This window comes from Centropristis striata, chromosome 11, assembly GCF_030273125.1.
Source record: "Centropristis striata isolate RG_2023a ecotype Rhode Island chromosome 11, C.striata_1.0, whole genome shotgun sequence".
Taxonomy (NCBI): domain Eukaryota; kingdom Metazoa; phylum Chordata; class Actinopteri; order Perciformes; family Serranidae; genus Centropristis; species Centropristis striata.
The window spans coordinates 20,618,579-20,643,112 of NC_081527.1; the positions used below are offsets into that span (position 1 = coordinate 20,618,579).

Consider the following 24,534-nt stretch of genomic DNA (forward strand, 5'->3'; position numbering starts at 1 on the left):
GCTAGATTGGAGCTAGTGTCAACAACTAGCGAATTTCGGGTCTTATAAATTTCTGCATTGGGTAGTTAATGTCATCTACATTATCATCTTCAGAGCATTCGAGACATATTTTCTTTTATTTAAAGGTTGAGGTTGTTGTTATGGTGTTTGTCGTACAAAATATGGATGTTGAGAAATAAAATCAATACTCTGGTGTGCACCAAAACAACCGGTCCGAGACCTCTTGCAGAGAGGGTCGCGGTCCGTTTCCAAACGGACCCTACTGCGGTTCTATTCCACTGTGAACATAAGCCGATCAGAATCCAACCCAGTAAAAGGAAATGAACCAAAACGCAGTGGATTGTGGGCCACCTGTGTCGCGGAATTTACTCAGATAATATTATAAAGATGAAATTTTTGTCATTCAGTTTCACTCTGGCTACCACTGAGCTAAAGCTAATTTGTCATTGCAGAATTATCATAATTGCTCAAAATAACTTAATATGTACACTACCGGTCAAAAGTTTTAGAACACACCAACTTTTCCAGAATTTAATTGAAAATTATGCAGTTTAATGTCTCAGTGTACTCTGAAATTAATGCACATTTGCAACATTTAAAATTCTTTATTGAGCATGATAGTGTTTTGAAAGTTAAAAAAAAGATTCAAAATCACATATTATTTTGGACTAAAGGACTAAAAAAAGACACAAAATGACCAAAAAAAGACACAAAATGACTTACAAAGACATGAAAAGAATTCAAAAATGGAATTCAAAAATTGGGCAAAATAGCCCAAGACTCCATAGAGTTAAGTTGTTAACCCATTTCTTGTTCCCTGAAAAAGGCCTACTTGTATAATTCTGAAATGTACATTATTTTTCAGTTTTGGTTAACTTTACCTTTTTTTATTTACGTCTGGCAGTTCACCACTTACCTTTGTACCCTTTCAAGCTCTTCATTTGACTTGAACTGCTTGAATTTCAATAAAAAACTGGAAAAATTGGGGTGTTCTAAAACTTTTGACCGGTAGTGTACCTTTGTGGTAGAAGCAGATTGTTGTAGGAGCATCAAGGCTCGCCTTCTCTGATTATACAGCTGTCTGATCGCAGCTCGTTGTAAATAATGGATCAACACATTATTGACGACCCCGAGCCTCAACAGGAGCTCCTTCTGAGCGTTTCTCTCCAAATTAGTTTGGTCGGAACACCAGAGCAGATTAAGGCCAGTAAAATTAAACACACTCAGTTTGCGCTAGTTTCCACGTTGCTTTGTTTAAATTTTTCACCGCCAACTTTTCAACCAATAAAAAATAATAGTGTGAGTAGATTTCCAGCTCTCCACCTTCATACACGCCCCTCTTCAAATCTTTTTTTGTTATTTGGTCCGCTTATATTACTGCACTTTGAAAGCAAACCAGACTAAATACAAAACGAACCAAATGTAGCAAATTTCACTCTGATTGGGACCAAGGTTATAATAGTTTTGGAATTTTCATTAGTTTTAGTTTAAATTTCGTTGTGAATTTTTGTTTTCAAATTCAGTTCGTTTTAATAAGTTTTTAGAGTGAGTTTGCAAGTTTTAATTAGTTTTTATTTTTTTGGAAAATGCTTAGTTTTAGTTTAGTTTTTATTAGTTTTAGTTTTTTTGGAAAATGCTTAGTTTTAGTTTAGTTTTTATTAGTTTTAGTTTTTTCGTAATGGGGTATTTGTTGGGTGCCAGATTCAAAAAAGTCACAATAAACCTTTTATTTCCTTTGTCTGATCCATCTCAGCCCCAATAAGTTTATTAAGTCATAAAACCAGATAGATGAAATGGATTTCATATCAACCAAAAAGGTTTACATATGAAAAAAAAGTTGACAAAGACGAAAAACGAACTTTAGTTAGTTTTAGTTAGTTTTGTAACCACACAATACAGTTTCAGTAAGTTATCGTTTTTTTAAAAACTCTTGTTTTTATTTTTATTTCAGTTAACGAAAATGTTTTTTTAATTCTAGTTTTCATTATTTCGTTCAAGTTTTCGTTAACTATAATAACCTTGATTGGGACGAACCAAACGGTATCGGGTCTTAAAACTCTCCTCTGACACTGACAAAATTCAAAATGATCTCAGTGCAGCTTTAAGGTCACCTCTTGCACACATAGACACAAAAACAAGCTCCAGCCAGCTCCAGTACCTTTGCCTGGTCTTCCCTCAGGAACAAATTCTTATCGAGGTAGGTCTGCAGGTCCTCACAGGGGACTGGTCTCTCCATGACAAGCAGGACCTCTGGGCCCAGATCATACCAGTCTAATAATGACACGGCAGCATGTTTCCCCAGTGACCCCGCTCCACCTGCCACTCTCAGCATGAGAAGCACCTCCAATGGCACCATGTGCGTCTCTCCATTTATAACCTACAAACAACACAATGTTTCAGTATAGATGTGGGTGTTTGTGGATGTTTTTCTAGCAAAGTTCAACATTGATTTTGGTGCTGAGACATCAGATCAAATCACTCACCACTGGTCGAGTCTTCTCATCAGCTTTAGGGATGCGTTTGATCGCCACCTACAGGACACAATCACCACAACTTTAGTTGGTGCAGGGAGAGACGGCTGTGTGTGCATGTGTGATGTGAGAATACCATATATTTATTACTTACTGGTAAGTTGTCAGTTTTTCTTTCTCCAGCATAAACCGTTCCTTGGCCGCCTTCTCCGAGCTTGAGAAGCTGCAGGTACTTGGCCTCAAATTGTTCTTCAAACACAAACACAGATTCATGTTTTAATATTTTTAAACAAAAAATGAGCTTGATGGTTGAAATCAGTTATTGTTAACCTGTGGTTCAGTAAAGTCTTCTTCTAGTTTTCCCCCCATTATAGGTGACAAAACTCACTTAAAAATCACAAACTTTTGCTTGTTTTGTATTAGTTTTCTTCAATCACAGAGGCAATACTTTGATATTTTGGGAAATACAGTTAATTGCTTTTTAGCCAAAAAATTAGAGCCAAAGATAGATGCTCTCATGTCTGTACGGTAAATATAAAACTATATATATTTAAAGCTCAATCAAGAACTAATTGAAATATACTTTTAAAAAAACATTGCAAAGTCAATATCTCTTTTTAATTTAATTATTTAAAGTATAGAAGGGATCCTATTCATTTTTATTTTGTCTCATTATTATACTTATTTACTTATTTTTCTTTTTGTCCAATTGTCCCTTGTTTCATCCGTTGTTGCTGTTTTGCCTGTATTAATGAAATCAATAAATAGATTTTTTTTTAAAAAACATGACCTAACACCACCAGTAGCAGGTTAACTTAGCTTAAGACGAACAGCAGGGGGAAGCACCAGCACATCTAAAGCTCACTAATTAACACTTTATATCTTGTTTGTTTTAGCTGTACAAAAAGGGTGAAAAACATGTTGTAGTTTTCCAGGGATTGTGTGCTAGCCTGTAGAGTGCTGCAGTGTTGACACATGTTTCTAAGCCAACCCATGAGTTAGAATCACCATGTTTCCCTGATTTTTTAAGCATAAATGCGATTGCCAGAGTAAATTGCAAGTGTTATAAACACTACAAACGACCTACACCACAGTCATATGACTTCAACAACAACAACGTATACGTAGACAATCGAGGTGGGGGAACTATCCATCCTGCATAGTATTGCAATATTTTGCGTGGCAACATTATTCATTGCCGCCATGTATTGACATTTAGCCGACGAGCCATATTTTTTTATGTACTTGAGATACTGGTATCATATGAAACTAAAATATCTAAGGAATCTATAGGCACCATGTGTCAGGATATCATATATTTTGCGTGGCCATATTATATCGATTCATGGCCGCCAAGTATCGATATTCAGGAATATACTGGATTTACTGGTATCACATGAAACTAGAAGATCTAGGGAATCTATAGGCACCATGTGTCAGGATATCCTGTCGTAATAAAGCTGCAAAGTTAGGCTTTTTTTATGTTTCAAAGTTGAGTTAGTTACATGTTTGATATCAGTTCAGTTCAGTTTGACTGAATACTTTGTTGGTCAGTCTGTGGGTTTGACTCTCATTGTGGAGAAATAAAAAGACTGAAGTGAGATGAACTGACTGAGAATTTTCTCTTATTTGACAAAACAATTCTTGATTGAATTCAATTTTGTAGACACAAAATGCAGTTAAACAGTTAAATCGCAATATATTGTATCGCAATACTCACCATATCCCAAAATGCTTAAAATCTGGATAAAATATGTATGTTTACATATGTTTGGACGGGTTGGTGGTCCTTTCATTGTCCTAGTACTTGTTACTCTGTTCAATAAAAACAAAGTTGAATCTCATCAAAATGGTATTGTGGGGCCTCTGGTGATTCACACCTCTAGTAGACAATGACCTTTTTATATCCCCAACAAACCTCTGTATCTCAGTTAGTCACCAACCAGAGACTCCCTTATCGGCTTATATTCTGTTGTAGAAGAAAATCTCTCAAGCTTGTTCTAACCATAGACCTTATTTCAGGCAACAAAACAAAAACTAATCGAATGAAATTGAATTTAGATGAGGGACCCAGAAGTGCAAAATTGCTGACTCAGTTCTGGGTGTTAGGAGTCCGACTACACACAGTATACAGTACAGGCCAAAAGTTTGGACACACCTTCTCATTCAATGCGTTTCCTTTATTTTCATGACTATTGACATTGTAAATTCATCAAAACTATTAATGAACACATGTGGAATTATGTACTTAACAAAAAAGTGTGAAATAACTGAAAACATGTCTTATATTCTAGTAAGCAAAGGGTGTTTACTTTGAGGAATCTACAATACAAGACATGTTTTCAGTTATTTCACACTTTTTTTGTTAAGTTCATAATTCCATATGTGTTCATTCATAGTTTTGATGCCTTCAGTGAGAATCTACAATGTAAATAGTCATGAAAATAAAGAAAAACACATTGAATGAGAAGGTGTGTGTCCAAACTTTTGGCCTGTACTGTATGCTCACACACTCTCCTCTCATTCTCTTTCACACTGTCAGTGTACCTCTGCTGGTCCTGACGGAGCAGGATGGCGTCTCATTGTTCTGCCGGGAGGTTGAAGGGCTGCAGGAGCTCGGGGAGACTTCACTGGGAGACACTGTTGCTGACACCTTGGTAGGTTCACCAGCGTTGGTGTCGTAGGTTCCAGTTCTCCGCCTCTTCGGGGGGGGACCGCTTTGGGTGCTGGCTTTTCTCTTGGTCCCTTTAGCTGTCACATCCTCCACTGTCACCTCAGGGGGTTCGCTGGCACACCTCTGCCTTTTTCTGGGTGGCTGTGAGTAATTTATGCTGGCCTTGCGTTTCTTACTTGTCACCCTACAGTCGTCCCCCATGCAGTAGTTGGGTTCAGTAGTGCTGCCACTGCTCTCTACACATGAAATAAACCCAGATAACTGGTTCATATTGCATGATTCTGCAAAACTCTGTATTGTAAGTTCAACATTGTTTTGTACATTTTTACTTTTTACTCCACTAAATTTATTTCACAGCTCTAGAATAATACTTAGCCATTAAGCCTACTGACTACCTTCATTTGTTCAGTTCATTTGGCTTATAAATACTTTATTACTTTTACTTGAGTCCAATCTTGTAACACTGGACTTGTAATAGTGTTTTTGAAGAGTAGTTCTGATACTTTTAAGTAATTACTAACTCTTATTTAGCACACAGCCTACCTGCAAAATAATATTATCACACTGCAACTAAAGTCCAGCTGATAAAGTCACTATCTAGAGTCTTTCAAAAATGATTTATCAAAACAAGTGAAAAAAGTGACTATGAAGTCACAATTTAACTCGTTTAAAGAACCTTCTGTTTGTATGTTGAGACAAGTAAGAATAAACCAGGTATATATACATACTTAAATCAATATCAACAAAGTTCACGTCTCTTCAAGAAGACAGGAACTTTCTGTCTACACTTATTTAACAGGATTTCACACTCACTTGAACCATTCTCTGAGTCCAGAGAATAAAGGGTCTTTTCATCCATGTTGCTTTGTAAGCGCTCGGTACAAATATTTGACAATAGAAAATATTTCACTGTGAGTATCAAGAAGTTGTGTGTCTCTCTGCTGATAATATGTGAGTGTGAGTGAATTATCATCTCTCTGAGAGTTCTGAGGTTCTGTGTTCTGATTTTTGAAGATCAGGGTTCTATTCTGTGACAATACTAATGGAACACAGGCTGAAATAACTAGAGTGGCCAAAATAACTGCTAAAAACACAAAATAGTCCAAAAGCTAAATCAAAAACAATAAAAAGAGACTAATAATGATTATCTCTGGATTGTTTGGGCACTGTAAGCACAACATCATAATGGTGAATGTGTTAGCGAGTTTTTTTTAACACACAACAGATAGTTATGGTCCAACATTAGCTTTTATTTGTAGCCGTTTTTCTATTCACCTGATGAATATAAGTAATATTCTCTCATATTTAAGTGCTGATTTAGTCTCCACCAACTGAAAAGTACTTTTTACTTTGTTTAATAAACTATTTACACTTTTATATAAAGACACATTTGACCTCAAGGTCACAAATCGGCTTCTAGGGATGGGTGTTTGTAAGAAACCTGCCACCTCGAGAATCTATCGCATTAAGGATCAATTAATCAATTAATCAATTAATCGCTATGTTTTTATCCATACTCCTTATAAATACTCCTCCTTATACATACTAAAACATGCATACTTGGGGAAAATCAAAGATAAATATACAGTCCTATGCAAACGCCTGTTTTGATAACGGCCCTTTTTATTTTCAAAGAACGAAAAGGGACTTCCTGTTGATCGTTGAACTAATGTTAACTCTCGTGAGGTTAAACTGTAAAGATGACTTCAAGGAGTTCAAAGTTTTATGTTTTAGCCCCTGAAGAGGCATGAGGTTAGTTTTCACAGTAATCTTGCGTATTTAAATGTGTTTTGTGTTTAACCCTTGTGTAATGTTCATATTGTTGTTACTCAGCCAGCGTTTGTGGGTCTGATGGACCCGTTGCATTTTGTGGCTTTTAATGCCTCACAATCAAACACTTTTATGTTAAAATACTGAACAGATGTTTACCTTATCCCAATTACAAGCAGTATAAACAATATATATGGTTAATATTTGCCCTTTACCTTTGTTAGGTCACATTTATAACTTATTATTTAAAACATAATAAAGAAAATCAATTAAAATCAAGATATGAGTGGAAACAAATTTACAAGTGAAGCAAGGTTTTTCAAAACTACTGACTTTTATTTCTTTGAACTTGAAATTTAACCCATTCAGGTGCACAACACAAGCTGAACACATGAACACAGAGTAAACATATCAGTCAAGACAACACATCAGCCCCATTGAACACATGGCCTTTAGCCACTAGCCTATACAACACATGAGGGGCAGAGCTTTACTGTGTGTGTGTTGCAGATATACTTTTTGCATGTGTGTGTGTGTGTGCGTGTGTGTGTGTGTGTGTGTGTGTGTGTGTGTGTGTGTGTGTGTGCGTGTGCGTGTGCGTGTGCGTGTGCGTGTGTGGTACACAGAACATCAATTTCCACACTTCTACTAGCTCCGGGTCCAGTGGACCCGGACATCTTATATGTAATAGAAATGTGTAGGGGGGGTGTATGGTGTGTGGTCATTAAATATGTATTCTGATATATGTTCTTCACAGAAAATGAGCCAAAGTCAGTGAGTCTCAGTTTGAAAAATTAATTAATTGTATCATTTTTCTTTTCATAAAAAATGAAAACGGGTCCCACAGACCCGAACACCACACAAGGGTTAAATAAGTTTTGGATCAAATTAAAGCTAGTAATTCATGCTAGCAAGGTTTGATACAGTAAGCTAGTTTTGCTCCAATTAATACTATTTCTATTTCTGTGTGTTTTATAATTGTTTTTGCAACTTTCCGTTTTGTGTCTCAGTTCAGTTATACTGATACGTAGTCAGAGATAAAAATTAAAATAAAAAAATACATAGATCGATTAAAAATTCCACGTGATCGATCAAATTCTTAACGACCATTAATCATCATCGATTAATTATTCCAATCTCTACTTTGTCAAATAAACTATTTACACTCGCTATCAAGACACTTGCACATTTGACCTCAAAGTCACAAATAGTTTCTACCAGAGTCAGGGACCAAGTGTCCTTGTATTGCATGTTACAAGTAGGTCTCAAGTCTTTACACTCAAGTCCCAAGTCAAGACAAATTAAGACAAACGGGGGAGTTTTGTGTTTTAAGTCTTAAACAAGTTGAAAGCTCTCTTGACTGAATTTAATGCCATTTCAATAACTTATGAATGCTTTTTAATGAGCAAAATAATTCACAATCATGATATTATTGCTGTATCTGAAGTGCTATCAGTCAAATTCATCTTTAATCGTGTCATGCTTTTTCTTTTCTTTTTTTCTTCAAAGAATTAACAACTATGAACAGTGAAAAGTCAACTACATTAACTGATGGACAAAAAAATAAAAACAAGGTCCCTGATTTTTTACAGGATATTATCATACAACCTCAATGCCCAAAAGTTGGGACTTTGTGCGAAAGGTAAATAAAACTAGAATGCATCAAATTCAGAATTCCAAGTGTAAATTTACAAAAGAAAAAATATTTACCATCTGAATGGGAAATTCTCCCAAACATCTGCAGTATTCAGGTCTCCCAGTGGCATAGCTTCAGATTTACTAAAATTAATTTTGTAACCAGATATGACACTAAACCTATTGAAAATGTCCATTATTGCAGAAATTGATGGCTGAGGGGAGGACAAAAACACAAGGATGTCGTCCGCATATAAGGCAATTTTGTGTTCCCTATGCCCCATTGTTATTCCCTTCACATCTGTATGAAGTCGAATAGTTTCAGCTAATGGTTCCAATGCTAAGGCAAAGAGGAGCGGGCTGAGAGGGCAACCCTGGCGGACACCCCTTGCTATTGGGAAGGGCTCGGAACGCCAACCATTAGTTATGACAAGCGCTGTAGGTGAGTGATATATGGTTTGGATCCATTTAAGGAAGTCTCCCCCTAAGCCAAATCTCCCCAAAACATCAAACAGATAGCTCCGCTCAACCCTATCGAAGGCCTTTTCTGCATCTAGAGAAATGGCCAGTGCCTTCTGTTTGCATTGTGAGGTAAATTGTATAATATTCAAGAGCCTTCTCACATTAGTGGTTGAATAGCGTCCATAAACAAAGCCCGTCTGATCTGAATTTATGAGTGTAGGAAGTAATTTCTCCAGCCGCCTGGCCAGGAGTTTTGATAGCAGTTTGCTGTCAGCCGAAATCAGACTGATTGGTCTATAGGAGCCACACATGTCAGAAGGCTTATCCCTCTTCAGAATAACTGAGATATTGGCGGTGTTAAGTGTAGGGGGGAGACAGCCCCCATCAAAGGAGTCTAGGTACATGTCTGTAAGGGGACCGACGAGTTCCTGACTGAATGTTTTGTAAAATTCAGGGCCAAAACCGTCCGGTCCTGGAGCTTTACCTCCCTTAAGAGTGCGTATGGCTTGTAACACTTCTTCTTTACTAATTGGCTTGCATAAATCTGCTTTCTGTTCATCTGTAAGAGACGGCAACTTCATCTCATCAAGAAATTTTGCTCTAGTCTCGGAAGAAGATGTGCATTCGGAACTATAGAGGTCTTTATAAAACAGTTTCATTACTTCATTTATATCAGATGATTTGAGGCGCCTCACCCCATTTTTGTCTATGAGAGAGGGGATTACATTGGGCTCAATTTTGCCACGAGCAAGACGAGCTAGTAACCGGCCTGGTTTATTGCCTGATTCAAATAGTCTATGTTTAGCAAAAAAAATTTGTGTCTCCAGTTTCCTAGTTAGGAGCTGATTTAAGGCAGAGCGTGCAGCATCCAGCTGTTTTGCCAGAGAGCTGCTCTGAGATTTCTTAAATTGAGTTTCTAGATTATGTATTGTCTTCTCTAAATCCAACTGTCTTTTAAGGGCATCTTTCCTCTGTGCTGATGTAAAAGATATAATAGCTCCACGTAAATATGCCTTACCAGCTTCCCCTAGTGTAGAAGGACTAATATCTGGGGATTTATTTACAGAGAGGAACTGCTGCCACTCAGATGTAATATACTCAACGAAGGAACGGTTACTCAGTAGGGTAGGGTCGAGCCTCCAGTGCCTGCAGGCTGGGTCCTTATAAGGAGGAGAGATAGTCACACTGATAGGGGAGTGATCAGAAAGAAATTTGGTACCATTTGTACAGTTCAGGATTCTGCCCAAAATCGTTCTTGAAGACAGATAGTAGTCTATCCTGGAGAAGACCTGGTGGGGGATCGAGAAGAACGTGTAGTCTCTATCTACGGGGTGTTGCACCCTCCACACATCATATAAATCTAAATCTGTATGAAATTCACCCATTTTTGAGCTTTTCTTGGAGAGAGTAGATTGAGAGGGAGACACATCAATATTCGGGTTAAGTGTGCAATTAAAGTCACCACCTAGAAGTAAGTATGGAGAAGAAAATGCTGCCAAATCGGAAGTAAGCTGTGGAATAAAAGACGCCTCATATATTGTTGGGGCATATATACACCCATAAACAACATGTTCTCCGTAGAGATAACCAGACAGAAGTACATAACGTCCCTGTTTATCTGATATTGTTTTATCAAGAGTAAAAGGCAGGGATCGATGTAGGAGAATTGCAACCCCTCTACTTTTGGAATTATAAGAGGAGTAGAAAACCTGGCCAACCCAGCTTCTCCTCAGTTTTATATGTTCCAGGTCTGAAAGGTGGGTTTCCTGGAGAAAGGCTATTTGGCATTTCTCTTTTTTAAGGAAGGAGAAGATATTCTGGCGTTTGATGACATGGTTAATGCCCTTCACATTAAGTGAAACAACCTTAAGGTCACTCATGTAAGACTAAGCCCTTCACATAGCTGGATATATTCTATGCGGCCACTAATGAAATATAAAGGAAAAAAGGCAGTAGCTGATCTGGTAATCAATAAAGGACTGGAGCCAAACATATGGGTGATTTCAGAATTGCAGGGAAGATTTCGCGTCTCCCAGAAAAACCTTTGATTATTTCCCCCTAAAAAAGTATTTACTGGATCTGTTTTAAATATGTCTGTGAAGTGCAGCAGGTAACGCAGCGCCCTCTTGGTCCCATGACTACTCCCGCGAGATCTTGTCCGAAGTCTCAGGAGTGCTGTTGCTATGGATACAGCAGCGTCCTAATCAGTGAGGAAGTGGCTCCAGTTACTTCAACTACGGAACAAAATAATACAATTTAATTTGTTTACAAGGGCGGTACTTGGATAAAAGAAAGGTGAGATACATTATTTTTAATACAACCTTAACGCAAATTGTTGGAAAAGCTATATTTGTAGATTCAAAGAGGTAACATTTGACCGTCACACAAATTAGTTATCATAAACATCAACATTAGGCTACATCGCTAAAGCTAATAGGTCCTCACGTTATCTATCACTATTTCTTTTTTGCTTACTGTCCTGAACTGTTGTTTGTTTGGATTCATGACCTGCCTAATTTAGGTCAGTGGGGTCGCTCATCAATAATAACCCCGTGCATGACAGTCGTGAACTCTGCACAACAAGAAGTAACGTTAGGGCAATAAAATGCCCATTTTAAGGGCCTACAAAGAGGTGGTATCTCGTTGTGCTGCCTTAAAAAATAAAAGTAGGCCTAATGATGAAGCTAAAACTGCAATAGTCAGGCAATGCTTATTTTTATTCAGCTAAAACAAGCTCCTGAGAATCAGAATCTAATCTAATCTAATCTAAAAGAACAAGTACTAAGTATAAATATCAATACATATATTAAGGAAACAAGTACTTCAAGTACTTAAAGTAGAAAAAATGAAAAATAGAGTCAGTATGCCAACAATATTTAAAAAATATATTTAAAAAATACAACAATTGAAACATTATGTATAAATATGGAGTTATTTAAATGAGAGAAGGGGCTGCACAAATAGGTGGGGTTCTCTGGCCTTGTTGATGAGGTCAGTTGCAGAGGGGGAGGAACTTCTTATGATGGGGGGGTTTGGTCCATTGAAAAATCTATGCTGTGATTTAGTTTTAAAAACTTGGCGTTTTGGACATTTCCGTTTTTTTGGTAATGTATCCAAATATTCTTCATCACAAAATTCCCACAGGTTTTAGGCACAATATATATTTATATATTGTATGTATATTTAATATATATTTCCTCTGTCCTTTTCCAGATTTATAAATTCACAAGTTGATTTAGTGTCTCCTTATGCTATGTACTAGATCATGGAGCACAATGATGAATTGAATGACTTGCGGCTTCAGTTCCAAGCACTACAAAAACAGGAGGAGAAAAGAAAACAGGACAGGAAAAAGGAAAAGGAACCAGATAAGCCTAATATCAGTGTCACCAAGGATGATCTGGATCTGCCTAAGCAAGGTATTCAGGCAGACTATCTGAAAGAAAGGTAAGTCTAACAAAGGCTAAAATAAATGTTTAACTGTGTCAGCTTGTTTTTAACCTGCAATAAATCCCTTTTATCTATTTAATGTTCATTTAAATCACCTCCTTTTAGACAACTACAAAATGAGAATCAAAATCAAAGAATAATGGAGCAGCTAAGGGAGCTTAAGGATGAAAATAGTCGTCTCTTCAAACTTTTGAGTGAGAAGGATTTTGAAATTAAACACCTGAATAAGAAAAGAGAAGAGGAACGACTGGTTTTAGCAGGTATACCATAACTTTGAGCCAGAGTAATGTTATTGACACATCACAGATTCCTCATAACTTATCCACTCATCCATTTAGGCACATCAGGCTTGGCGGGTGATATCGCAGCCACCAAGATTGTTGAGCTGTCCAAGAAGAATAGAGAGCTAACGGCTGAATTGGAGCGTGAAAAGATTAAATCCAAGCAAAACAGCAACAGAATCAAAGATCTTGAGAAAGAGGTAAAAAGTTATGTGTTAGGACATCATTTAATTTAATTTGTGGATGGGTGTTCATCATTTCATCACACAATTGTTCACAATTAGTTTGAAATGATATGTGATTTGTTACAGGGGGAATAAATGAGTGAATGTATTGTTTTGCCACTTTCTATAGCTTCAGTTGGCTTTGGTACACTCTCCACCTGGGCAAAAGATTGATACAAAGTTACTGGATAAGAGGTCCTCTGAAGACTACGAGGTAATTATTTATGTAACAATTCACCAAAGGAATTTTTTTTAAATGTCTTCCTAACTTCAACTCAGTCTGAATTATAAATCTTCTGTCACAAATGCAGGAAAATCCAGTGGTGAAATCTCTGCAGGAAAAACTAGCTGCTGCCCAGCTGAAAGTGACTGAGTATCGCAATCAGATTCAATCTGTCAAACAGGAACTGAAAGTAGCTCAGAAGGTAGTATCTTCTTTGTCCTGCCTTAAAGGTCCAGTGTGTTCAATTTAAGTGGACACTATGTTTTTTATTAGTTTATAATCACCTGAAACGTAGAATCATTGTGTTTTTGTTGCCTAGAATTGGCCATGTTGCTGCAGTAGCACAAAACAGACAAACCAAACACTGGCTATAGAAGGCCTGTCACTTTTTCACGTCACCTGAAGGCCACCAGGTTGTCCCACATGCTTCAAAAGGGAGAGACAAGCTAAGTGGTGTTAAGTTGGCTGCAATCTGCAACCTCACCACTAGATGTCACTAAATACTGCAAACTGGACATTTAAGTCTAACAGCTCAAGTATAATCACAGTCACTTTTACAGTATATGACCAATCATCAGTAACTTCTGTGTTGTTGTAGGTTTTGATCAGTGAAGTTGGAGAGGAGGTCAACTTTCAGCAACTACTAAGCAGCCCTGGGAGCTTTAGAGGCCGCTCTCAGCAGATACTGGCTCTACAGACAAGGGTGAGGTCATAATGTCATTATGTGTTTCTCAAATAAGGTTATTCATTTCTGTACAAGAGTTAACAAGAGACAATCGTGTGATACTGTAAACCTGCTGCAATGCCAAATCATGCCAGGGGCAGAAACTGTGTGTTTTTCTTACTTCTGGAGCTCTTCCTTGGTCCACACCCATCTTCAAACGCTGCCTTCATTTTAATCTAGTACACACCTGTGAAATTTGTTGACTGCATCTTGCAGGGCTGTGACACTATCACATTGACAAAATTGGTCCACAAACACACACACACACACACACACACACACACACACATAAGCACATGCTCGAAACCTGCGGCTGAGGTAGTTCCTGCCACATTACATTACATTTTTTTTTACATTACATGTCATTTAGCAGACGCTTTTGTCCAAAGCGACTTACAATAAGTGCATTCAACCTGAAGGTACTAGACATAGACCATAGGAATCAAGTAAGTACATAACTTTAAGAGCTAACTGTCATCGCTACAGGAGTGCTATATGTTAAAGAAGAAAAGAAGAGAAAAGAAGAAGAAGAGCATTTTTATTTTATTTTTTTTAAATATATATGTTAGGTTACCATGACTTAACCGAGGTATTGTTACAACATTAGGTATCTCCAGAACCTAATTTTGCCACAATGACATTCACACACATGGTAAAAGCATTACCAGCCACATGCTGTCACTGCTGATCATAAAGTTATTTGCAAAGTCACAAATACAAGATAGCAGACAAACACACCAGAATTCACACTTGGCATTATGCAACAGGTGCGTGACCTGGAGCAGCAGCTGAACCAGTCAACTCAGCGAAGACAGCAAAGTGTCCCGAGTGTAGAGGAAGAGTTTCTAAGCATGGGGGCCCTTCAGAAAACCCCTCCTCAAGACAGGAACATCAGCCACATCCGCACCATTGAGAAAGGGAAGAGGGAGGCATTTGAGGTATGTATATAGTAACTGTGAATTATCTAAAAAATACATTCTTTATGAGGCCCTGCTTTCTTCCCACAACTCTACAGAGAATCTCACTGGAATATGAGGCCCTCCTGAAAATCCATGAGGATTTGAAGATAAAGCTGGAAGCCTCTAAAGCCAGGAACAAATCTCTGTCTACTGAAGTGAAAACCCTGAAGGTCCAGGTCTCCACCCTCCTGGAGAAGGGTAAACATGATGATGAGTTTGTGGACGCTCTGCTGGTAAGGCATTGCATACATAATTTAATGCAATATGAGGTTTTTCTGAAGGGTTTGACAGGTTTATGAGCCAAAATGATTGTAATTAAAGCATTAAATCAGTTAAATATGGTTAAGTGCATAACAATATTAAAGCCCATCCGGCAATTTGTGGTTAAGTAACAAATGTTTCATGAAATGTTTTAGAAATATAATGCTTTATTAACTACACAATTTAGTTCTTGTTTCATATACCAAATCTGTTTTTCTTTTTTTACACATTTATGAGTTAAGGGTTAGGGTCAGCCACAGACTACAGAAAGAAAGATCTTTTGTGATAAGCCCAAGCTTTACTAAATTGTTCTTAACAATAGATGCTCCTTCTATCTCTGGCAGAAGAAGCAGACTCAGATGCAGGAGGCGCTGAGACATCTTGGCCAACAGCAGAACGTACAGAGCAAGAAGACACAGTCGAGCCAGAGACAACAGCTGAGCAGCGAGCCTTCAGAGCACAACTCTCTCACTATCCAGAAGCTTAAGCAGACTGTTTCTGAGAAAGCGGCCAGGATCAAAGAACTAGAGGAGGAAATCCAACAGCTCTCTGTCAAGGTAGAATAGAAATGCATGACTATAAACTAACCTCAGCAAAAATAATGTATTTGACTTCTTAGCAAATGTCAAAAAAGTTTCATTTGTGCCATTAAATGTGTGTATCCTGCTGTTGCAGAAAGAGGGCGTAGAGAAACAGTCCATTCTTCAAGCAACGATTTGCAGTTCAGGATTTCCCCCTGAAGAGGGAGACATTAACAAGAGAATAACCTCTTCAGGGTATGTGTCTGATGAGAATCATGCTCAGATATCATTGGATTATAAATACGTATAATGTTACAGTAATGAAATCAGTCTTTGGCACATCTCGTGTTTACATCTTAAACCTGTCTCCTCTGCTGGTTGTTACAGTAAGACAAGTTCTATGATATCTTGCCTGGAAAAATCTCATAAATTAATAATACAATTAAAATCATATATTAGCATGATGTACACTGTTTATATAGACCTGTGAAATTATCGGCACTGTTCACTTTACCATTTAATTAATCTCAAAATAATCTTGTAAGGTTTATATATTTCTTATTTTGGTTTATCTCCCTCTGATTATTTATGACTTTCCAAACATATCTTTATTTATAACTATTGTTTCTGTTATACTGCTGAAATGCTGAATTTTATCAGTGGTCATCAATAAAAGTTGATCTTATCTTATTATATCCATCAGGTTTAAACTGGCTAATCTTTTTTTTCATAATCAGGTTATTGATATAGTTTGATGCCTTAGAGATTTGCCAGAGAGTGATTCTCTTTTTATGATTCTCTGATGGTTTTCTTTCCAGTTCAGTTTCTAAATTTGGTCATAAACTGGTGCTACCTGCTGTGGGAAGTAGTATAGAATTTAAGTAAGTGGACATAAAGCTACTCTTTTTATATCTTTCATGCATTGTTACATAATTTATAGAACACTGTTGAATGTATTAAGGGCAAAAAATATGTTTTAATGTCCTATCATTTCTTCTCAGGGGCCTAAGTTCTTCCAAATGTCCACAATGTTCAGCTGATGTGAGCGCACCAATGACCGAATGTAATGATTACAAAAACATCTGTGAGGAGAAGGACCAACTCCTTGAGATGGTTAACATCTTACAGACAAAGTAATTAACACTTCAACCACACTTTTCTCCAATTTACTGCTCGTAATGGCATATGCTGGTTGTTAAAATGGAAATCATCACTTCAAACATCACTTCAACTGTAGCTTCACAACCATTTCTATTGATTCAAACAACATATCACAACACTTTGTGCCAGCTGAGGTGTTGTTCGTTTGTTTGCAGCATATGTTTTATAGATAGTGAATGACATTGACCTTTGACATGCTACTTTTCAAAGGTTTTTTTTCAATGTTTTTTGAGCATCATGTCCATTCAAGGCCACAGACATTTGTTGTTGCTTTCTGAGCATTGTGGTAGATTCTAGAGTTCTTTTTTTTTTCGATTCTTCATGACTTAAGAATGCATTGAAGCGAAAGGTTGTACGGTTTCTTTGACAGACTTCAGGCTTAGTCAGTATTGTTATATTTTACCATTTTGCTACAATTCTAAACAAAGAGTCACATGTAGCAGACCTTAGAGCAGAGTAATAATAACAAGTCAGAATGAGTTCTTTTTCTACCTTTTCCTTCACGAGAATTACAGGTAACGCTTTATATTAAGGTCCTTGTAATAACCATTAATTAACAAGTAATAAGGCCCTTGTAAGTCCTTACAAGATTATTAACATTATTGTGTGTTTATAAGCTTATATAAGTGTTAATAATGGCATTACAAGCACCCATGACCCACCCATTATGTCTTTGCCATGCCTTTATTAATCTTATTTTGTTTGCTTATTGATATTAAAATATACTTTATTGCTCATCTATTATAATTTAACTATAAGTTAACTATGCTTTTTGCAACTACCGGATCTAAAGCGAGAACAATGCCTTATTACTTGTTAATTAATGGTTATTAAGGACCTTATTATAAAGCGTTACCGAATAACATTACTGCACCAACAATTATTTGAACTAATTAATTAATTAATAGATATATAAGTTATATACTTTAAATGCAACTACTAGCAAATCTCTCTATTAATTTGTCTACGTCAAAGCATTATTTTTAACACCTATTTAACTATCACTAACAGAGAGAAAGAGATGAACGTGAGATTGTTGGAGACACAGAAGCAGTACCAGGAGGAGCGTACCGTAACAGTGATGCTGGAGCAGCAGCTGGAAAGGACAAGATTAGATTCGAAGTGAGGACTGTGCAGGACAGGTAGAACTGATATGCCAAAATCAATCACCGTGTGGTTTAAAGATGTCAAGCAGATTGTCATAGCTTTCTTTTTTTCAAATAACTCTGATTGAAATTCTCCTATCTTTCTTGCTTCTCGTGACTCTGTCCCTCCCTCAGGCAGCAGTGTCCCTCAGCTGCAGGACGGCAGGAGTCGCTGAACAACAGGAACTGAATGGACCGCCCAACAGATCACCATTGGTCACCATTTGTATAGATTTTGTTTCTATTGTTGACGAAACTGTAGATGTTTTGGACTTGTTCAGAAAACATGCAAAATTATATTTATTTTTCCAACTATGATATTTTACATCAGACGGCTTAAATAATAATGCATGTAGCCAGTGCTTATTCTAACCCTCGTGTTTGAGCTGCACAGAGATGTTCATGCTGCTCTTGTATGTTGTCTGGTGGCTGGTCATTTAGCTGGAGGAAACTGAGGCGCCGAGGGCATTGCTAAAGTGCACTCTCCACCATGACCTGCAGCTCTGCAGTGACGTGATGAGACAAGCCAAGCATGTTTTCCTGCAGGCTCAGTGACAGCCCAGACTAGACACTAACCAGGGGAACTGGCTGGTCCCTGTTCAACCTCATGTCCAGCTGAGCCCTACCTTCTGCTGTCATATGTGACAAACAGCAGCCTGCAGGAAACAGGCTCTCCTCTTCTGCCACACAAACCTCATTCAGATATAGGTCTTTCTCTCCATTTGAATCCCCAAAGCCAGTTTGTGTTGGTTCCTTTGTGCATTTTGTGACCTCAGTTTAACCGCTTGAGTAGCAGGGCTTTTAGCTTAACCCTGATGGCATCAGACAAGTGTTCCTACTGATTACAGAAATGTTTGTCTGCTTGCTGTTTTATAAATGTCACTGTCACATTTTATTAAATCCATGTATGCATTTTCCATTTAGGTGCATTACAGGTATAGTAAGAGCAATAATGTCTGTTTTTATAAGCTAACGGGGCATCCAATTTATTCAATAAAACAGGAACCAAATCATCTTTTTTGGAATATATTGTTTACATTCATGGCTATGATCTTATGAGAGTTTTTTTTGGCTCCCTATGGTTGTACGTAAATCTGCAACAGGCCAAGCCAAATAGTAAACACCCCAGTTAAGTTGCCCCAAAACTTTAATATTCCTTTCAAATATTACTGCTAATCATTTCTGACTCAAAACCAGCTGTGTGGGAATAGTGGTTGAAAATATATGCAGGCTCAAGCTGCACAAACTCCCACTGTAGTCCTCCATCCACTCCCCAGAGCATGTCACGCGTATGTACAGTATGCAATCTTAGCTTCTTAATCCAAAGGTTGTCTGGATATGCGTGGCCTCTGGCGGGAGTGCCCTTTGCATTCATACTAACATCCGAGTTATTTTCTTCCGATGTAGCCAAAAGGATTTCAGCAGAAGCACCCCCCTCTCCTCTCCCTCCACATCACGCTTAATTTAAAACCATGGCTGAGTTAGTGTGCTGCTTCAAATACCGCACTATTTCTTCCAGGACCCTGTGGGAGATTGGCAGGTCCCCATTGGACTGAGCGAGAAAGTGCCACAAGACAAAAATATCAGAGTTTGGACGTGATGAAGAAAGCCTTTATGCTCAGAGTTAACAAAAAACAGCTTGTCTTGAATACCTCCTGGATAGAAGGCGAGGCGCCCTTTAATGTACTGGAGTGAGATGTGTCATTGGAGGAACACTTGAGATACCATGAGCTTTATGACTACATGCCCTGCAGGACTGCCAAATGTGTATCAAATGTAGTAATGTGCGTCAGAAAGGCTGTTGATGGAGCAAATACTTGTCATAGTCACTTACTGCATCCGAGTCCAGAGAAAATGTTTAACTCAATACATTTTTGTTTGGTTGTTTTTTAAATCTGCCACAACACAACCTCATAAAAATTCAGTGTTCATGTGCATGTTGGATAGTTTGCCAAATGTGTAATCTGATGCTATTATTTTGTGGTAGTTGATAGGAAGAAGGCCAATATCACCACTAGATATAAAGTGAATTTTATTGCTGTTTAACACTCATTTTACTGTGTAATTTCCGTTAAAAACCAATGTTGTCATAGATTAATGTGACTACTCTTGTTGACTTCACTCATTAAAAAGTGTCATCACTTTCAAATAAATTACATTTCACCAAACAATTTTAATATTGTTTTATGTAGCTGTATTACGCAGAAAGGTGTAGATTTATTCCAAAATGCCCAATAACCCACCAAACCAAACACAAACTTATGTAAACACAGCATACGTAAACAGCCTCACCTATTTGTCATTCCAGGTTTGAATGACTCCTTTCTCCATCCTTCTCCTCAGAGGTATTCCCTCGTTCTGGACCAATGCTTCCTGCAGACCATTGACTGCATCCAGAAACTAAAGTAAATAGTGGAGCTGTGAACGCAGAGGTTAAAGTTAGCCATCAGTATATGAGGGATCTGTGAACTTTACTCAGGCCAGAAAACGGTTTGTGCCTCTATGAGTCCATTCATCTCATAGTGCCTCTCATTTACATGTAATGGAAAGAAAATAAACAGCGGTGTCCTAATGTGCTCATTTACAGTAAGTAGAAATAAAGTAATGAGCTGTTATCTTTACTAAGACAGTGGTTATGCAGTGAGAAGTAGGTTTTTTTTTTCTACAAGTGAAATGCTGATCAAAGGCTGCAGCATGAGTTAAATTGTTGCTGATATTGATATGCAAAATTAGTATGGGAGGCGTTCACTGGAGTCATCAACAATTCATAGTGCTGTGTTGACGAGACAACTTGTGTCAGCAGATATTTGATCCTATTTTTGATCTGTCTCCTGCTCTCTTATTTCAAACTTTTGAAGTTCTGTTTGCTTATTTCTAAACCTTTGCTTTGGCTTGGTGTGTATAGTCTAATGCAGTGAGGTTTCCTCTCAATACGGTTTGTCTACTTTTGAGTCATTTAGTATATTAGTCAAAGTTTATTTGACTAATGATACTGATATGACAGCAAGGTGACATCACTAGATGGCAGTGTGGTTATCATCAACCACTTCTGATTTCTTTTTTTCTTGAACTTGTTATGGGCATGCAATAAGGCGGTCTAAAGCCAAAAATGCCAATTAAACATATGCAGTATGCTTAAACGTATCTGCTGTGCACAGCTATGTTGCCCTGTATCTATTCCATACAGCAGCTATTCTCAACCTTGGGGTCGCGACCCCAATTGGGGTTGCGAGATGATTTCTGGGGGTCACCAAATAATTTTTTAAGTCATTGGTCATTTTGTGTCTTTTTTTGTATTTTTTTCTTTTTTGGGTCATTTTGTGTCTTTTTTGGTAATTTTGAATCTTTTTTGGCAATTTTGTGTCTTTTTTGGTAATTTTGTGTCTTTTTTGGTCATTTAGTGTCTTTTTTGGTCATTTTGTGGTCATTTTGAGTCTTTTTTGGTCATTTTGTTTCCTTTTTTGGTCATTTTGTGTCTTTTCTGGTCATTTTGTGCCTTTTTTTGGTCATTTTATGGTCATTTTGAGTCTTTTTTGGTCATTTTGTTTCCTTTTTTTGGTCATTTTGTTTCTTTTTTTGGGTGATCTGCGTGTGAGATTCTGTTCAGTGAGCGGGGGTCGCGGACAACATGCATGTTAATTTGGGGGTCGCGACTCAAAAAGGTTGAGAACTACTGCCATACAGTACATTTGAATCGCCATTATGATGACCTAGTTGTGACTGAAGCAGTAGACTGTTATAAAAATGTTTTGGAAGTGATGGTGAAAGAGCCCATAAATAGGATAATTATGGTGATATAATAATAATATGTTAAGACCATATCATAACAAAGTCAGTAGTGACAGTAACAAAGAGCAACATAGAAATTAAAATGGCAAAATCCATAAAACAGAATTACTAGAATTACATGAATATCTAGAATAAGGTGAAATCAGGGAATGCACTGTCATAAAAATATGTATTGAGCTTAAATGAAAAGAACCCCCTGACTCAGCCTGCCATAGTACTCAGAGCCTTAGAGCTCTTATCTGTCCCCTTTAATCTTCAGGCGAGCGACTGGGAGAGATCGAAGGCCCCTGCCTGAGGATCTTAAAGTGCGAGCAGGGTCATACAGGGATAAAAGTTCTGAGGTATATTGAGGAGTCAGACCATGTAAGGCTTTGTAAGTAATTTAAGGATTCTTGACAATCAATTCTAAAAAGTAGAGACTGTACTGTCCATTTGAATTAGACATACAAGAAAATTAGTGGAATTTATTGTGGCGGGGACATTACTGTAGAATATTCCAGCTGTATTTTTGCCACTAAGAGATTTCGTAGGTCAGAAGTGCAAAAAGCAAAATGACATTGAAACAAACTGAAATGGTGAAAGCCACTGGCCTCACAGTCTGAGCCGTGCATGCTCGGCTTCTGAAGGCTGTTTTCCTTTCTCCAAGCTGTTGTAGTAACCCATCAATCACCATTCACTCTCAAATTGAATAGCTTTCTGTGTTCAGTCAAACTCAGATATAATCAATTTCTTCAATTACCTCTGTTTTTATAATTATTATAATTGTAAAAACTTTGTCTCCAATTCAAGTCAAATCAGCATAATTCATTATGAAAGTAACTAAACTAGATGACTAACTCAAATGACTAATCCATGATATCATAAGTTAAAGGCTAATTGAGTTAATATTTGGATTTGTTTTTTTAAAAGTATATTTACCTTCACTCAAAACCAGCACATCCTATTCACTGCTCTGCCATGTTATGACATAAAAGCTGCAGTATGCCAAATATGCGGTAACTCAAAATATTAGTAATATACCTAGTATATACAGAGGCAACGTAACACTTGCACTTGCACTAGATATATACACTCTAAACTCAACTCAGTTAAAGAGGCACTGGTAAAAAGTGAGTAATTCAATCACTGATTTCATATGATACACATATCAAGAAAAAAAAAAGCATATTGTGCAGATTTAAAGTTCCCTTCGTATCAAAAAGTTTAAAAGCAACAGATATAGACTCATACAGCTCATTTAATCCAGGTTGACCAAAGTCCTCAAAGCTTCTAGCAGACCTGCACAGACTCATCCACACAAATCAAACCACTGCACAGTAGGAGTTAAATACAGGTGAGTGTCAATGTAAATCACTTACTTGATTCCTATGGTCTATGTCTAGTACCTTCAGGTTGAATGCACTTATTGTAAGTCGCTTTGGACAAAAGCGTCTGCTAAATGACATGTAATGTAATGTAATGTAAATGGGGTGCACTTATATAGCACTTTTATCCAAAGTGCTTTACACTACACACTACGCTTATTCACACACACACATTCATACTGGTGGCTGAGGCTACCAGGGCATATTGGTGCCATTGGGAATTCATTCACACACGATGAACGCAGCATTTGTCAGTATTTTGCTCAAGGATACTTCGACATGTAGGCTGCCATGGTCAGGGATCGAACCACCAACCTTCTGGTTACTGGACGAAAGCTCTACCAACTGAGCAACAGTCGCCCCAATGTGAGCACTAAATATTTAGCAGAGGAACCAGCAGTTAGGATCAATATTATATTGCATAATGCATGACCATGATGACCTTTCACCTGTCATCATGTGACGTAATCTAACTGACGGCTGCTAGGTCATTTTATTAGAGCTCAGCACTTTATTAATAAAGATGAACAAGGTGATAAAAGAAGATTATTAAAGCTTAATTAATAACAATTATAAAATGTTCTTAATAAGGTCCACTGGCATGCCTTCACAAAAAATTAAATTAAATTAAATTAAATTAAATTAAATTAAATTAAATTAAATTAAATTAAATTAAATTAAATTAAAAATAAAATCAACTTGATAAAAGGCCACTTTGGACATCAAGGGGCACGCACCCTCTGCACGTGCCTGGTGTACGTGTAGACATGCAGTATTTATTTATAGACGAACTGTACCAGAGCTGGATGTTTGCATCATTGGCTGTGTCATGCATGTCCATCATCATTGATGTGGATATCCTTAATAATTCAGCCAACGTGAGGGCAGTTCGCTTTGTCATTTCACAAGTCCCTTAAAATATGCTGACACAATCGCTTTGACATTTTGAAAATGATCCCTGCCAATGAGAGATGCTCTGCCTCTTGGAGATGTGTGCATGAGCCCAGATGATCACAGAGGTTTTTTTTATTTTACCTTTATGCGAAAGTTCACAGCAGAGAGAGAGACAGAAATAATTGGGAGGACATGCCAGCTGAGCCACCTTGTCTCCCCAGGAGGCTGATACCGTCTGTGTATGCTTTATGAATATAAATGCATTAAGCTTTGTTTTGACAGAGCAATCACATCCAATGATTAATACTTAATGAGCCCTCATTATGTCTGTGCAGGTTCATACACTGTCATTCCTGCAGTGCGCTCTGTAAAGGTGGTATGCAATCAAAACTTATCAGACCCAATTAAGAAAAAACAAGATGCTCAGATATTTCAAGATGTTTTTGAAGCTTTCCAGACAATCCTTAATGAGTTTCATTATTGAAACAGAGCTACACTCAATGTTAAAAATGTGCATATGTTTGTT

The 24,534-nt window shown here is 37.5% G+C and overlaps 1 protein-coding gene and 1 long non-coding RNA gene across 3 annotated transcripts; one reads left to right on the forward strand and one right to left on the reverse strand.

The window, feature by feature from the left end:
• Nucleotides 1–2,487: 2,487 nt before the first annotated feature.
• On the reverse strand, nt 2,488–5,104 carry LOC131981066 (uncharacterized). Its single transcript, XR_009395267.1, has 3 exons — nt 5,019–5,104; nt 2,626–2,720; nt 2,488–2,531 (listed from the first exon to the last, which is right to left on the reverse strand). It is a non-coding gene; the product is annotated as an uncharacterized LOC131981066 (long non-coding RNA).
• A 6,134-nt stretch (nt 5,105–11,238) lies between these two features.
• On the forward strand, nt 11,239–20,138 carry ccdc13 (coiled-coil domain containing 13). 2 transcript variants are annotated; one of them, XM_059344810.1, is made up of 15 exons: nt 11,239–11,307; nt 12,275–12,459; nt 12,568–12,722; nt 12,801–12,943; nt 13,098–13,181; nt 13,279–13,392; nt 13,789–13,893; nt 14,682–14,852; nt 14,930–15,106; nt 15,479–15,691; nt 15,810–15,910; nt 16,474–16,536; nt 16,657–16,788; nt 17,828–17,958; nt 18,097–20,138. In XM_059344810.1, the coding sequence occupies exons 2-14, from the start codon at nt 12,278–12,280 to the stop codon at nt 17,940–17,942; spliced, it is 1,755 nt and encodes a 584-aa protein (XP_059200793.1). In that variant the 5' UTR covers nt 11,239–11,307; nt 12,275–12,277; the 3' UTR covers nt 17,943–17,958; nt 18,097–20,138. The 2 variants fall into 2 exon arrangements, with proteins under 2 accessions (XP_059200793.1, XP_059200792.1); XM_059344809.1 differs by having other exon boundaries at nt 17,828–17,938.
• The last annotated feature ends 4,396 nt before the right edge of the window (nt 20,139–24,534 follow it).

Excerpts from the sequence above, each read along its gene's own strand:
- ccdc13 (XM_059344809.1), top strand. The coding sequence starts at position 12,278 with ATGGAGCACAATGATGAATTGAATGACTTGCGGCTTCAGTTCCAAGCA. Across the intron at positions 12,723-12,800 it reads GGAACGACTGGTTTTAGCAG|GCACATCAGGCTTGGCGGGT; the intron begins GTATACCATAAC and ends TCATCCATTTAG. Across the intron at positions 16,537-16,656 it reads GGAAGTAGTATAGAATTTAA|GGGCCTAAGTTCTTCCAAAT; the intron begins GTAAGTGGACAT and ends ATTTCTTCTCAG.